The 13,788-nt window shown below is 40.9% G+C and overlaps 1 protein-coding gene and 1 long non-coding RNA gene across 9 annotated transcripts in view; one reads left to right on the forward strand and one right to left on the reverse strand.

Annotated features, from left to right (window-relative positions):
• The window catches only part of NR1H4 (nuclear receptor subfamily 1 group H member 4), a 32,835-nt gene extending 20,997 nt beyond the window's left edge, over window positions 1–11,838 (forward strand). For all 8 annotated transcript variants that reach the window (XM_083400560.1, XM_083400563.1, XM_083400564.1 and 5 more), the window contains 4 exons: window positions 144–243; window positions 1,612–1,758; window positions 10,380–10,493; window positions 11,173–11,838. In XM_083400560.1, the coding sequence (XP_083256686.1) occupies window positions 144–243; window positions 1,612–1,758; window positions 10,380–10,493; window positions 11,173–11,411 (600 nt within the window). In that variant the 3' untranslated portion in view covers window positions 11,412–11,838. The remainder of the gene's footprint in view (window positions 1–143; window positions 244–1,611; window positions 1,759–10,379; window positions 10,494–11,172) is intronic.
• Window positions 10,703–13,709, reverse strand: LOC310658537. Its single transcript, XR_014502356.1, has 2 exons — window positions 13,568–13,709; window positions 10,703–10,931 (listed from the first exon to the last, which is right to left on the reverse strand). It is a non-coding gene; the product is annotated as an uncharacterized lncRNA (long non-coding RNA).
• Window positions 13,710–13,788: the final 79 nt, after the last annotated feature.

Raw genomic sequence — 13,788 nt, forward strand, 5'->3', positions numbered from 1 at the left:
TTATCTTGAGTCATTCAGTTGAAAGGAGCCACCCAATTCTAAAGTCTTTTTACGCACCATATCACAAATAAAGTTGACTATTACTATTGATATGATTACTAGTATTATTATTAATAACAACACAATTCCATTTTAATGCTCAGTTGCAAGAGGAATTCAGCGCTGAAGAAAATTTCCTTATCTTAACGGAAATGGCCACCAGTCACGTACAGGTCCTTGTGGAATTCACCAAAAGATTGCCAGGTATAATATGTTAAATACATTTGGCCTAACACTTCCTCTCTGTGTTTTGGTTAGACAGCTTCACTGCTGTATGTCTGTGTTGGTGTACTTGCTTTATTCACACCGAAAAAGGGGGGAGGGAACTACCTCCAAACTTAATCAAAAACTGGAAACTATCCTCAAAATTTAGAAACTTGAGCAGTTTAAGATCAAATGCCCTATCAACATTAATTCCATTTTACCATAAATTCACCATCAACATTCATTGCACTACTCCTTTGCAATGTACATGAACACAGGTATTTGCCCCAGCAATGGACAGTCTATTTTTTGTTTCTCCCTTGTTGACAAATAGTTTTGTGATATCCTTCAACTTGTTTGTGCCCATAAACCTCAAAAGCCAGCTTTGCTAGATTCCTATTGTTAAGCCACCATTTCCCACAACTTGGTTCCATATCGATCTCTCAGTACAAGTGGACAGGATAGGTATTGGTACTCTTTCATCTGCCACGGTGTTCTTCAGCCTTGAGTCCCCAGATGTTGTTGGACTACAACTTCCATCATCACTGACCTTTGGATACGTTGACTGGGAATGATAGGAGTGGTAGTCCAACAACATCTGTATACCTAAGACCATGGTTGAAGAACACTGATTATCACCCATGTTTACATGAGTTGGCTTTAGGTAGCCCAGCTCAATGTCTGCTGCTGACATGCTTCTGTTTTATTTTGATACCTCTGCCTGGCTTGGAAAAAATATAAAGATAAGCTAGGACACATTCACAGACCTCTGTATCTTTTGGGGATCCATGTCAGCTGGCTGAAGGCAATCATGCTTCCTTTCAAAATAATTAGTAAAGAAATATACTGATCGTAATGTGCACGTTTGTTCTCATCTACATGCTGCTTTATATTTTCATTGTTATATTAAAATCCCTTTTTGTAGCCCCAGTTCCTTTTTGTAATATAAACAAAACCGAGGGTGAGGGTGGTAGTGAGGGAAAGGAAGCCAGTGGCCAAATGAAAGCGCTCAGAACTACTCAGTTGAGTCCTGAATGAGGATAATGCAACCTGCTCTCCTTTAGCTGAAGCAAGAATTTAATTTATAATATGCTAATCAAGTTGAAAGTAATCATCCTTGCAATCTTAAATAAGATTACATGCATGTGCACGTGTGAGAAACTTGGATGGATTCTTGCCTGGTGGCTTGAGAAATAAAACAGAATACACTCTTCAAACACAACTGCCTGTAATTAGATAGTCAGCTGGTCTTGTGCCAAATCTGCAGACGTGCCAACCATCTTTAGGTGCCACCACTCTGCACAATATTCTTTGCTGGCAGAAAGATGCTGGCTACTGGCTTGATGTTGTCACACACTTTAATTCCAGGTTTTCAGACCCTGGACCACGAGGATCAGATTGCTTTGCTGAAGGGTTCAGCTGTAGAAGCCATGTTCCTTCGGTCAGCTGAGATCTTCAACAGGAAACTTCCTGTAGGACATGCTGACCTCCTGGAAGAAAGAATTCGTAACAGTGGTAGGTGCTTCTGATGGATAGCAAAAGGACTACACCAGTCCTTGAAATGCCAGGCCAAAAAAAAAAAAAAAGCACCCATTTTGCAAATGTTACACACCTCAGTGTTGAGTAGCAAGCTTACTTAGTCAGCTTTGAGTCCAAAGGTTATCAAGTAAATGTTTAATCCTAAAAATATAAGCCCCAAGAATAAAACCGTTTCTTTGTAACCAACTATATTTGTTCAAGGATATGCATAAACAAATTAGGGCAATGAAATGTACTTCTTGCACATTCATTCCAATAAAACCATCTCACCCATTTCAGTTATTACTATGTAAAAAGATAGTACAAGGTCTACCATTGCTAATGTGTACCTTTGGGAGGGGAAGCCTAGATTAGTAAGGTAAAAGGGTTCATTGGGAATAAATTGCACTGAGTTACAGTGGATGTGTAAATACATTCATTATATATTTGGCTCTAAAAGAATGGTTAGATTTTGAGTTTAATGCTATGTGCGGATTATTATTATTTTACAGTGTGCTTCTGTACCCAGAATACATTTTAATTCTAACAATTCTGCAGCAACTCAACTCACAGAGTTACTGACTTTCTCAATGCCACCCAGTAAACGTCACGGCAGGGTTGGGATTTGAACTCATGCCCAACCTCAACACACCAACCCTTGCACTGTAATGGCATCATTACTAGGTACACACATGCAAAAGACGGGTAATGAGGTGTCAAGGTGTGTCGGTCAGATAGTCACACTGCCATATATGCTGCCTGTTTTGCTGCCATGATTTCAAGGATAAAACTGCTCTTCCTTGGCTGCTGTCTCCCATCCCACCAAACCCCACTAGGACCAGGCATAACTATGTCTTCTAATGCTGCAATCCTATGCACACCCACCTAGAAGTCAGTCCCCTTGGACACAGTGAGGTCTACTTTTGAGTAAATATGCAGAGAATTGCACTGTATATTTTGTTATAGCTCTAGAGGGTTTTTCAGCTGCTGCCCTTTCTAACATGTTACAGTCAATACACTGAAAAAGAATTATTTTGATGTATTTTGACTGCTGTATTTTCTCAGCCTGAATTGACATGCTGCCTGTCATTGGGCTGACCTATATAGCTTATCTGTAGAAATAGAGATATTTCTCTCCAAAATGTTTCTAAGCACAGCTTTTAGGACATCTGATAACCTCTTCTTTGTGGTCTATCTCTTGCTTCTGGAGATGTCTCCTAAATCCTCTAACTGGTTCAGGGGTATAACTGATTGGATCATGCTTCTTGAGGAGTAGGAGATGCTTGCAGGTAAAAAGTAACAGTGTACAAGCTACATACAATGAGTTCAATCTGTATGCAGTAGCTTACATTTCCAAATTGTTTGCTTTTTCATGTTCTTCAGAATATAATGAGTGACAGCTGTTTTCTGCCTAAATGGCTCTGGTCCTTTCTGGTCCTTATCAGGCCATCTTTGAACAAGAGGAAGCATGCAGACTCTGCAGGGCAACTGTGATTATGTAGGCATCTTATGTTTGAACCAGCTCTCATTTGGTGGCCTGTTTTTAAACAGTGAGCAACCTGTTCTACCCCCACCCCAAGCTGGTTTTTATATTTTAAAAAATAAGCAATTGGGGCCTAATTTTGCCTGTTTTCCTCTTCCCTCCCCCTCCCTATTCCTTTTGTGATGTGTCTTTTTGTGATAATAGATGTTCAACAGGTGGCAGGCACTGTCTACCTGGGAAACCTGGTCTCTAGGATTAAAAATACCCAAACAAAACAAAACAGTTGCAATTCATGACAGATATATATCCAAGAATGACTAGAGGTTCAATATGCCTTACCTTTAACAGACTGTTCCCCATCTATTAGCAAGAACTCATGCTAATCATAAATACTATAACTGTAGAATTTACTTTCAATTTAAAATGAATCGTTTCCAAACTTTGAAGGAAAAATGTACAGGGATACTTCACTGGTTTGTGTTAAGATGGTTTTTATGTGAATATGAGTGTCAAGCTGTCGGCTCGGTCTTATTGTCAGGCTTTGAGAAATGCAGCTACAAAAGCTGAAAATATGAAAATGCTTCAGAACCACAGAGCTGTTTGCTGTTTTGTCACCTGCCACAACGCTGACTCTGAAGCTTCTGCCATTTCTCAACATTTGCACTCTTCTCCCTCCCGTCGCAACTGTTTTGCATGACAATTTTGTGTGTGATAGATAAACTGGAATGGTTGCAGAGTAATGATAACCTTTCTGCACATTTATGCCTACGCTGCTTCTGTTTTTGTTGTTATTAAAGCAAGGCTACTGGCTTAATAGCTTGTGAGATATAATGCTATCTTGTCTACAGCCCTGAGTTCCTTTGCATAAACTGTTAGGAAAATATATTTCTATCTAATATAAAGACTCTCACCTACGCTAGCAACTCTCGTTACCTAATTATAGCTTATGTTTATTTTCACCAATAAAATCTTGTATCTATTTTCACTAGAATTAGAAAAACAGACTAGATCATCTCTTTGTGTATGAGAGAGGGAGATATTTAATATATCAGTGGTTTAATTCCAGTTTTATTTTTTTAATAACTCTATGTTATCACTTTGCATATATTCTAGAGGCAAAAAAAAAAAAGCAAAAAAAATTTAAAAATCAAAGCTTTTTCAAAGCAAATATTCTGGAAACAATCTAACACACATGCAGGAGATTGCATTTTTTATATATATGACATATTTCATTGTGCCTTACCACTACAAATTACAAGAGTTCAGTAAAGAAAAACAATAGTAAAATACATATCAAAATAGCAGCAAATCATAAAAACACAGAAATTTAAAAACCCATTCCAGACAAGGCAGTATGTAGGATTGGATCCAGACTGGGAAATACTTAAAAGTAAACCCGTGGATCTGAGTGGGTCCACTAAGGATGACTAGGTCTGGATCAAACCCAGAATGTTTTATTGCAAAAACCCTGGGTAAATATGAAAATCTTAGTTTGGCACCTAAAACTAATCAAACGGGGCACCTGTGTAGAGAGCCCTGATGGAGGTTTTTTTTGGGGGGGGGGCATGGTTCTCTTACACAAAAGACTTCTCTCTTATCACCACCTACTGAAACTCTGGTGCGGGGGGAGGGGGGCGTACTCAGAGAGACTGAGTAAATAGATGATGCTGACAAACCAGCAACAGTTTCATATGGGAGCAAACAGCCAGTTAAATACCCGTGTCCCAAGTAGTGTAGGCTTTAACATTCAAAACCTAGTGCCAAAAATATTATGATGTCAGCCCTAGTTGAGCCGCTCATGATAGGCTCTGCCGAAGCTGAGACGCTGCCACACAAAAAGGCCTTCCTTTTTGTACAAACAGAACCCATGTCATCAAGCGTCTTAGATGGAGAAGCTTTTCATGCATTGGCAGGATAATATGGGAGGGGGCACCTGCCTTCAGTAGTTTGGAACCCAAGTCACATAGGTCTTCAAAGCAGGCACTGGCATCTTGAATTGGCCTGGAAGCAGATACAGTGGAACCTCGGTCGTCAAACACCTCCATTGTCGTATATTTCAGCTCCTGAAAACCTTGAAGCAACTGCTCCGGTTTTTAAACGCAGCTTCCGTTTTGAGTTTCCCTATTGTATTGAGGTTTAAGCTTTCAGTTTTCAGTTTTCGAACATTTCGGAAGTCGAACGGTCTTCCAGAACAGATTACGTTTGAAAACCAAGGTTCCACTGTATGAGGCTACTCTTTGTAGATTGTAAAGAAATTTCAAAACAAATGTTCCCTGATGAAGAGCTGTCACCTTGAGAAGTGTTGGAACCAGTCGCTTAGGAATCATTTTGTTTTATGCTGAATGTGACTCTGGGTCAAACGTGCTGCTGGGCCGATCAGGACCAAGGGGAAAGTTTGGCTCATTGCCTGAGCAGTCAGTGAAAGCTTGGCAGAGCTTTGTGCAAGATTTATAAGGATTTTTAAAAACATATTTCTCATGATAACATTTAAATAAAACTGAAGTAAATTTTCTAATGAAGGGCTTTGAATTGGGAAACGACTTTGGTTAGATGAATACTGTGAAATAAACTATAATATAATGAGTAATTAACATGTTTATTTCCCAGTAAAACAAGAGCTCATTTATTCCTTGATTTAATATCCACCGGCAGCTTCAAACCTATCCAGATGAAAGATCTCTTCATCCATATTAACAATAGTCTTAGTCATAATTAATTAGCACGAAACATTCTTCCTCACAGCTGTTTTTCTTCTTTTCTTTTAATTTAAACATCCAGCTGTAATAAGCACCCCGTCTTCAAGTACATAAATCTAAAACTTATTACTCCAAGAAGGGAAATTAAAATAGCATGTATAATAAAGAGCATAAGCCTGAAAGCGGAGATAAAATTTGACTTGTATCATAGAAGAAATAAAAATTTAATCTACCATTCATTTAAGACCTGACGCTACGGTAACACTGAGACAGTATTTTCATTGGGCATAATCATGGAAATCATATATATTACTTGGAGTAGTACAGATTTCCCTGACTACGTTGCATGCACTATTTTACGCATTGGGGAGAACCTTTTTTTGTTTTCTTTTGAGGGCTGCGGAGTGAAATGGGCAGGTCCAGAGCTGGCAATGGGCTTGCAGTGGCCAAAGCAAAGTGTGTAGAGATACACCCTCTCTCTGCTACCCTTTTCTTTCCCTCCCTGCCACCTCATTCTCTCTGTCCCTCCCTGCCTGCCCAGTGAGTCACCAGGGGAACAACAGATTGCTCTTGCCAGAGACCTGAACTAGCCCATTGCAGAGGGCTTTTCCCTGCTTCTCCTTCCATCTGGCTTCTGCCCCGTTTTCTCTTTCCCTTCCAGGTTTCCCCATCAAAGGGAAAGCAGGCTGAGGGTTGTAGGTGGCCCTAGGGCACAGACTGTCTACTACCCCTGCTGTATAGGAAGGCAACAGATCCTACAGGACGAGGGCTTGTTTGGCTAAGGAGCATAAGACCAAGTCCATTCAAAATATAGCAAGAGATACAAAATGAGTAGCAAGAGCCTACCGCTGATAGGCTCTTCACAATGTCTGGGAGAGGAAATAAAATTATATACATTTAGCGATACATTTATTTATCTGATTATTGAATGGATCTGTGAGATCCATGTTGTCTCTTTAGATAATCTGCATATAAAGGCAGCCAGACGAAATAATGAGCAGAGAACAGGACATGGTCCTTCATAATCAGAAAGATATGAGGAGTTGTGAAACAGAACAAGCAGGCACTGATTTTACAGTGGCAGCATATAGTGAATTAAGGCAAGAGTATTCAGATTTAAGTCAGCTGCCAGCCCAGATTAAAAATATTTCTGCCAGTGCTTACAATAGCACAATAACATACCGGGTGGCTGTTTTTTAAGCTGCTGTAGCACAACAGGCAGTACACCCCACTCCAGCCACTTGTTTCTGTTGAAGCAAATTTTTTAGAGGGTGTACACCACCTGCAACAGCCTCGGTATAGTGTTTCACCTTCCCACCTCATAGCACCACAAGAGTCCTGACATGGGGAGATACAGTTTCCTCACCAGCTCCAGCTCTGGCGCAGGAATTTTCCAAGTAATGTATCAAAGCCGTGTGGACAGTGGTGCTGCATGTTGGCGAGGCATAGAAGAGACAGGTATCGAGAGGCAGGTGCCATGTGGACTAGTACTCAGACTCAGCTTATAGTCCCACCTTGGTCAAGGTTTTCAACCCTTCCACTCTTCTCTTTCCCCCTTCATGGACAGAAGGGGTGCACATAACACAACCATCATGTGAATTGGCTACCAGGAGGACAAACTGCCATCTTGTGCATGCTGCATGGGCTAAGCGAGAAAATTCACAGAGCTTATGGTGCAGACTAGTGATTTGAACAGATCCATATGCCTAATTAACCTCAGGGGTGTGGGTTTGAGCCCCACATTGGGCAAAAGATTCCCGCCTTGCATTAGAAGACCCTTATGGTCCCTTCCAACTCTACCATTTGGATTCTATCTAATTCATTCACAAAGTGGGAGAAAGTCCCAACGGGTCTTAAATGCTAGTATATTGTTTTAAGTGGTTTGTGTGCGATGCTTTTGGAAACAAACTGAAGCAGAAAAAATTGTGTTTACGTGGTATATTTCTCTGCTACAATAAAGAAGAAAAGCCATCCTTTTTTTTAAAAAAAATAGCTGTTTTCTATACAGTAGACCCACAGCTTCCCTCTGATTTACTTACGCAATGGCAGCTTTGTACGGGTGGCAGGGAAATAAAAAAATTTAAAAATGGAGAGCCGACAGGGTATAAGTCAGAAAGTGTTATCCAAGATCTCCTGAAGGCCCCACGAGATCTCAGATGACCTTCCCAGAGGCCAATAAGCAAGGTGGAAGGCTTAAAAAGTTCTTTCTGTGCTGGGTTTTCCTGCTGTGAATGGGAGTTTTTAAGCCCTCCACCACACTTACCAGGCTCTGCAAATGTAGGAGCTGGTGTGCAAAGGCAAAATCATCACACGGGATGGTTCCATGTGTGTGTGTGTCTTCCTGACTTTGTGTGATTGTGCCCTTGCACACCAACCCCTGCATTAAGTTGTGGGCCTACTGTACTTAGACTCTGCTTGTACATGAGGCCTCCCTTGTTCTCTCAGACAGGGAAGTGATCCACACTCACTTATCTTTAAAACTGCTGTGCCATCAGGTGTTCCCAGACCTTTTACGAGGCCCTAATAAAGTCCCTCTTTCAGTAAGAGTACAGCTCTCAATCATCAGACACTCAAATAAACTTGTTACAAGAATAAACTGATGTTTTCTGGGCATGATATTATGATGACAGGAACAGGAGAAACATATTAACAGACAGTGGCTTGAGCTTTCAATTTTGCAACCTGAGTCCACTGAGATGAGGAAAATGAACTCTCAAACAAACAAATTATCAGAACGTATTTCCCCTCTATTTATGAGACTCACAGAACAGGCAGTGGAGTAGCTGGTTACAAAGGATAATAGCCCCCTCTCGTGGCTTAAAAAGGCTATGCAGACGAGTACTGTACAATGAAAGCAGAACAGGTCTGTTAATAAGGATGAATAGAACTCTCTCTCTCTCTGTATGTGTGTGTGTGTGTGTTTGTGTGTGTACACCTGATACATATGAATTTTCCCACTGCCTGTTCTTCTTAAGGTTTCAGGCTGTTGCTCAATTTGGGTGTTGAATCATGCTGAGTTTCTATTACATACGTTGGATTGCAACATAATTCTAATGTTGTTTGTGCTTTACTCTGTTTCTCTCTTTATTCTCTTTTCCACTTGATAAGGATAATGATTAATAGTTACTGCCAAGGCGTACACAGGCCCTATGAGGCCCCTTATTGTCATGGGCCTCATTGACGCTTAAAATGAAATATGATCTCTTCCTTTATAAGCCTTTCAGTTTTAGGACTATATCTGCACATTACTCATGATTAGAAAATGCATCTATTTTGGACTTGAAATGAATTGGAAAATCACCACATACTTGAAACTTGATGTGCTTCGGAAACAAAATTCCCCCCATCTTGGCCCCAATACAGATAAAGTCAGTTTCAGTCACATTGAAATCCGTAGCAGCTACCATGAACCTAAGTCAGTTGATTTTGATGCAAGGTGGAGCACAGCTGCAAAAACTGAAGAAGTGTGAACTTCAAAATAATGCTGCATTTTGCAAACCAAACCAAATTTCTTCCTACTTTAAAGTATTCCTTTCCCAAGCTCTTAAATAGATGCTCATTGCATTTGTATGTTCCTGCCTGATTCTTTCCATTCTTAAAATTTACCAAAATTTACTGGGGAGCTGCATGTAAGTGTTGGAACCTGAACTCATGATATGATGTTTTGCAGCCAGAGGCCCTAAGATGCTTAACTCTGCAGGCGAAAGAATCAGCTCACAACTGATACCCTTGCCAGAAGGTCTAACTCCAGCACCAGTAAATCAGAACAGAGTGAGGGACTTATGGCTCTCCAGGTGTTGTTGGGATACAGTTTACATTGTCTCTGACCATTGTGAATGCAAATTTCTCTCAGCTAAGGAATCAAAGATAGCTTTGGGAGACTTCTCTGCAATGGCAAATTTCTAGCCCATGGGCCTAATTAGGCTTCCCAGGGCTATCTTGGCCCACAGGGCTACTTTGGCAAAGCCACACCCCTACTGCCTTACACCTGATATAATATACATGTGGACAGATGTCGAAAGCAGGTTTGCCTGTACAGTTTCAAGCATTCACTGATCAGAAGATCATTGACACATTTGCCATTGTAGGCAAATGAAAATGGATTGCTTGACATCATTGTGATAGGTGACCGACAGGTTGGCAACCCTGCCCATCTATCACACCAGACCTTTGAGGGCCAGGGAGATAATGATGTGCCCCCACTGGTGAGATTTAGGTGCTCATCCCTGCTTCAATGTGCCTTAGCTGCATTTCTTGATTAGCCAGATGTGAATAACTGTGTGAAAGATGAAATGAAGTACCTCAAATACCAAAAGGGATAAATATATCATAATAAATGATACATGATGCTCTGTCTAGTTTCATGCTACTCAACTACATAGTGGTAGAACTATATATTTTATTGATGTTTAAGTACTTCTCAATATTTTGTTTTATAGGCATCTCAGATGAATATATAATACCCATGTTCAATTTCTATAAAAGTGTTGGGGAACTGAAGATGAGACAAGAAGAATATGCTCTACTCACAGCAATAGTTATCTTATCTCCAGGTAATTTCAGTTTCTCTGTTATTAGATCAACGTGAGAAGAATAAAAAGTCAGGTGAATGACAGAAGGATGTGATTTTGATGTCTCATATTAAAAAGTAATTGAAAAACCATTTTGCTAATGCAGTTTAATAATAAAAAGGTATAATTACAATGAACAGGAACTTCATTTGCTACTCATGAGCAGGAGTAAGAATATTGAGCTACAAGGATTTCACTTTAGTTTTTATTTTTATAACTTACAATTTTAGATGGGTTCATAATGCCAGGTCTAGAATTATACAAAGGTCAAAGGGCTGCCTGAGCCCTTTTAGTCCAGCTTGATCACTGAGTTCATCCGGAGAAGCAACGTACGTTGTCCCTCATGTTTCAGAAGCTTAACTGACTACAACAGTTGTTTGATTTTAAACAGCAGTCACTGGGGGCTGTTGATCAGTAGTCCTGTAAATACATAATCAGAATTAATGCCAATGAAACTTGTGACAAGTTTTTACTGGTGTACAACCTGGTACCACAATTGTGTATATGTGAACAACGCAGCCTGTAAAGAGAAAACCCATGGATTTCACTTGCAGTTATGAACACTGTAATCTTATGAACTGACAAATGTGAACTAACCCTCATAATTGTTTTTCCCCTCCTTTCCCACGTATCCCCCCCCCCCCCGTAAATTTCAAACCAGACCGGCAATACATACAGGACAGAGAGTCTGTGGAAAAACTTCAAGAGCCACTGCTAGAAGTTCTGCAAAAATTCTGCAAGCTTTATCACACAGATAGTCCTCAGCACTTTGCATGTCTCCTGGGTCGTCTTACAGAACTGCGGACTTTTAATCACCACCATGCAGATATGCTGATGTCTTGGCGAGTGAATGATCACAAGTTTACACCTCTTCTTTGTGAAATATGGGATGTACAGTGATAAAGAAAAATGGGTTTGAATGTAATCCTAAACACATTTACTTGGCACCAATGGAACTTCATAAACATGTGTTCAGGACCGGGTTCCTTGTTTTGCATTTTTTAAAGCACCAAAAAAGCACATGTAATAAGTGTTTCTTATGGGAGTTAGAGGTTATTTTCCAAGCATTATGTAAAAGACTTTCACATGGGAAGATGGACTAAGTGCCCTGGCCTCTAAGCATCTTGGAACAAAGCTGAACTCCTTCCTGCCCGAAGCAGGCATCCTGTTATACCTTTCGAAATTAAACTGATTGTATCTCACTTTCTTCATTTCAAATGCCTGAGAAGATTATCAAGCTTTTTCATCACATTATACTTATTCTAAATGTTTCATTAATATACAATGTTGTAGCTGTTGTAAGAATTCAGTAAAAATGACTCTGCCCAAACATGTCTTGGTTTAAACGTCAAAATACTAAGTTACGGTTTTAAGTACTATTTTTTTCTCCTTTCCAGAGGATGACTCTAACAAAAGTGGTGATCTGTTATATATTTTGGAAAGTGGTTTGTCTGTCTGTCAGTCCATTCTCTAGCCATTTGGACCCCTCTTTGTCACTCAATTTGGTATGACATATCCTGAGATAGAGGATTTTGAGAGTGCGTTTTGCTCTACATTTGGAAACTGTCAGGGGCCATGTTGAATCAAGATAGCTGACCAAACCATTCCAAATGTTGCTGATTTGGACATGTATGAAGGTAGCACTGCACAATTTGGTGTGTTGGTTGCTAAGATGTAGGGAGAGGTTTTGATCTATATTTGGATAACTTTGGATGCGGTTTTTGAATCAAGAAGGTAGACTGAATCATTCAAAACTGCACTGATGATATTAACCAAATTTGACAGGAAACTAATAGGACTTTGCACCCAATATCTGAGTTGGGCCAATTCAAGCAGATCTGGGCTTTGATGTGGAGTCAGCCCTGGGTCAGCCTGGTTTGGGCTGCCTGCAGCAGTCTGGAGTTGTTAGGGGTCAGGGCAGTAGGTGGGAAGAGAGGCATGGCACCTCTGCAAAGAGCAGTGAGGGGCTATTTCCAGCCGGTGACTGGATGGTGCAATCTGGCTGGGTGCAGGGCTCTGCTTTGCCAGCATGTTACCCACAGGGAACACACTGGGGAGGCAGATCTTCGCAAGACTGAAAAACGGGTGGCCAAGACTGCTGTTGATGTTTGTGCAACATCATGGACTTGAAAGATGGAGTCCTAATCCAGCTGCCCATCACAAAAAGTCTACCCTAGCACAATGGCCAGCCAGGACATCTGTGACATTGGCTCAGGGTGCAATACACCCTACAAAGCAGATGAGGAATCATTTGGCTGGGCTAGATCTTAGCCCTAACACTAGACATAACCAGCTTGAAGTTTGGGACATATCCCAAACACCCATGTTGTCTGAGCAGAAAGCAAGCGTTGCATTCCCAAAACGCCATAGAGTGTCAATAGCCAATTCCCATAATTGTCAACTTAAGTCCCGATCCTGAGCAGGGCTGGAAAGTGTTGCAGACACTATCTTTAACAAGTCCTTACCACAAAGTATGGTTAATGTGGCACAGCTACCAGGTAAATCTCCTGTTGCCTGGATGATACACATGAAGGCAGATCACATCTTCCTAGATCAGGGATCGGGAAGCTGTGGCACATAGCTATGTACATTTATCACATGACATGTAACAAGTTGCATAGGTGTTAACAGCCTACAAACATCCTAACCATGTGTACTCAGAAGTAACTTCTATTAAATTCAGTGGCGTTTACTTGTAGGTAAACGGGGTGAAGAGGGCAACATATTTCCTTGCATGACACGTTTATTTTGGCCCATACAGGTCATCTATGTTGTTATTATCTGTATTTTTATAGATTTTTGATATCTACTGTTTTAATTCTTGTTATGTTCAATTCTATTAGTGTTTCCTTTCTATTGATATCTTTTCTATGTTTTTAGCATTTTCTATTCTGACATTCTATTCTAGAGCTCCAGCCTGGGGAAAAGGTGGCATATAAATTAATATCATCATCATCATCATTTAGCCTTCTTGCCACCCCAGTGGTTGGTATGGCCCTGAATGGTATGCAGCTGGCATTCTAAAGCATCCAATGGACCATGTGGAGAACGCTTACACGTGTAGGCAGTCTGGGTGCACGTTTCCTATCAGGGTAGCGAGTTCCAGCGCAAAAGCCCGCGCACACGCTTCCTTGCAATGTGCTTCGCCTGCCTGGTTCCGCCTGGAGCCCAGGAGAGACGGCATCACCAGGCAGCTCCTCTCTGGCTCCGGAGTCCAGAGCGGCCTGTCCCCGCAGGCGAAAAGCTTCGCGATGAAGCATCTTTCCTCGCCCCCCTC

This window comes from Podarcis tiliguerta (genome assembly GCF_965153285.1).
Source record: "Podarcis tiliguerta genome assembly, chromosome: 10".
In the NCBI taxonomy this organism is placed as follows: domain Eukaryota; kingdom Metazoa; phylum Chordata; class Lepidosauria; order Squamata; family Lacertidae; genus Podarcis; species Podarcis tiliguerta.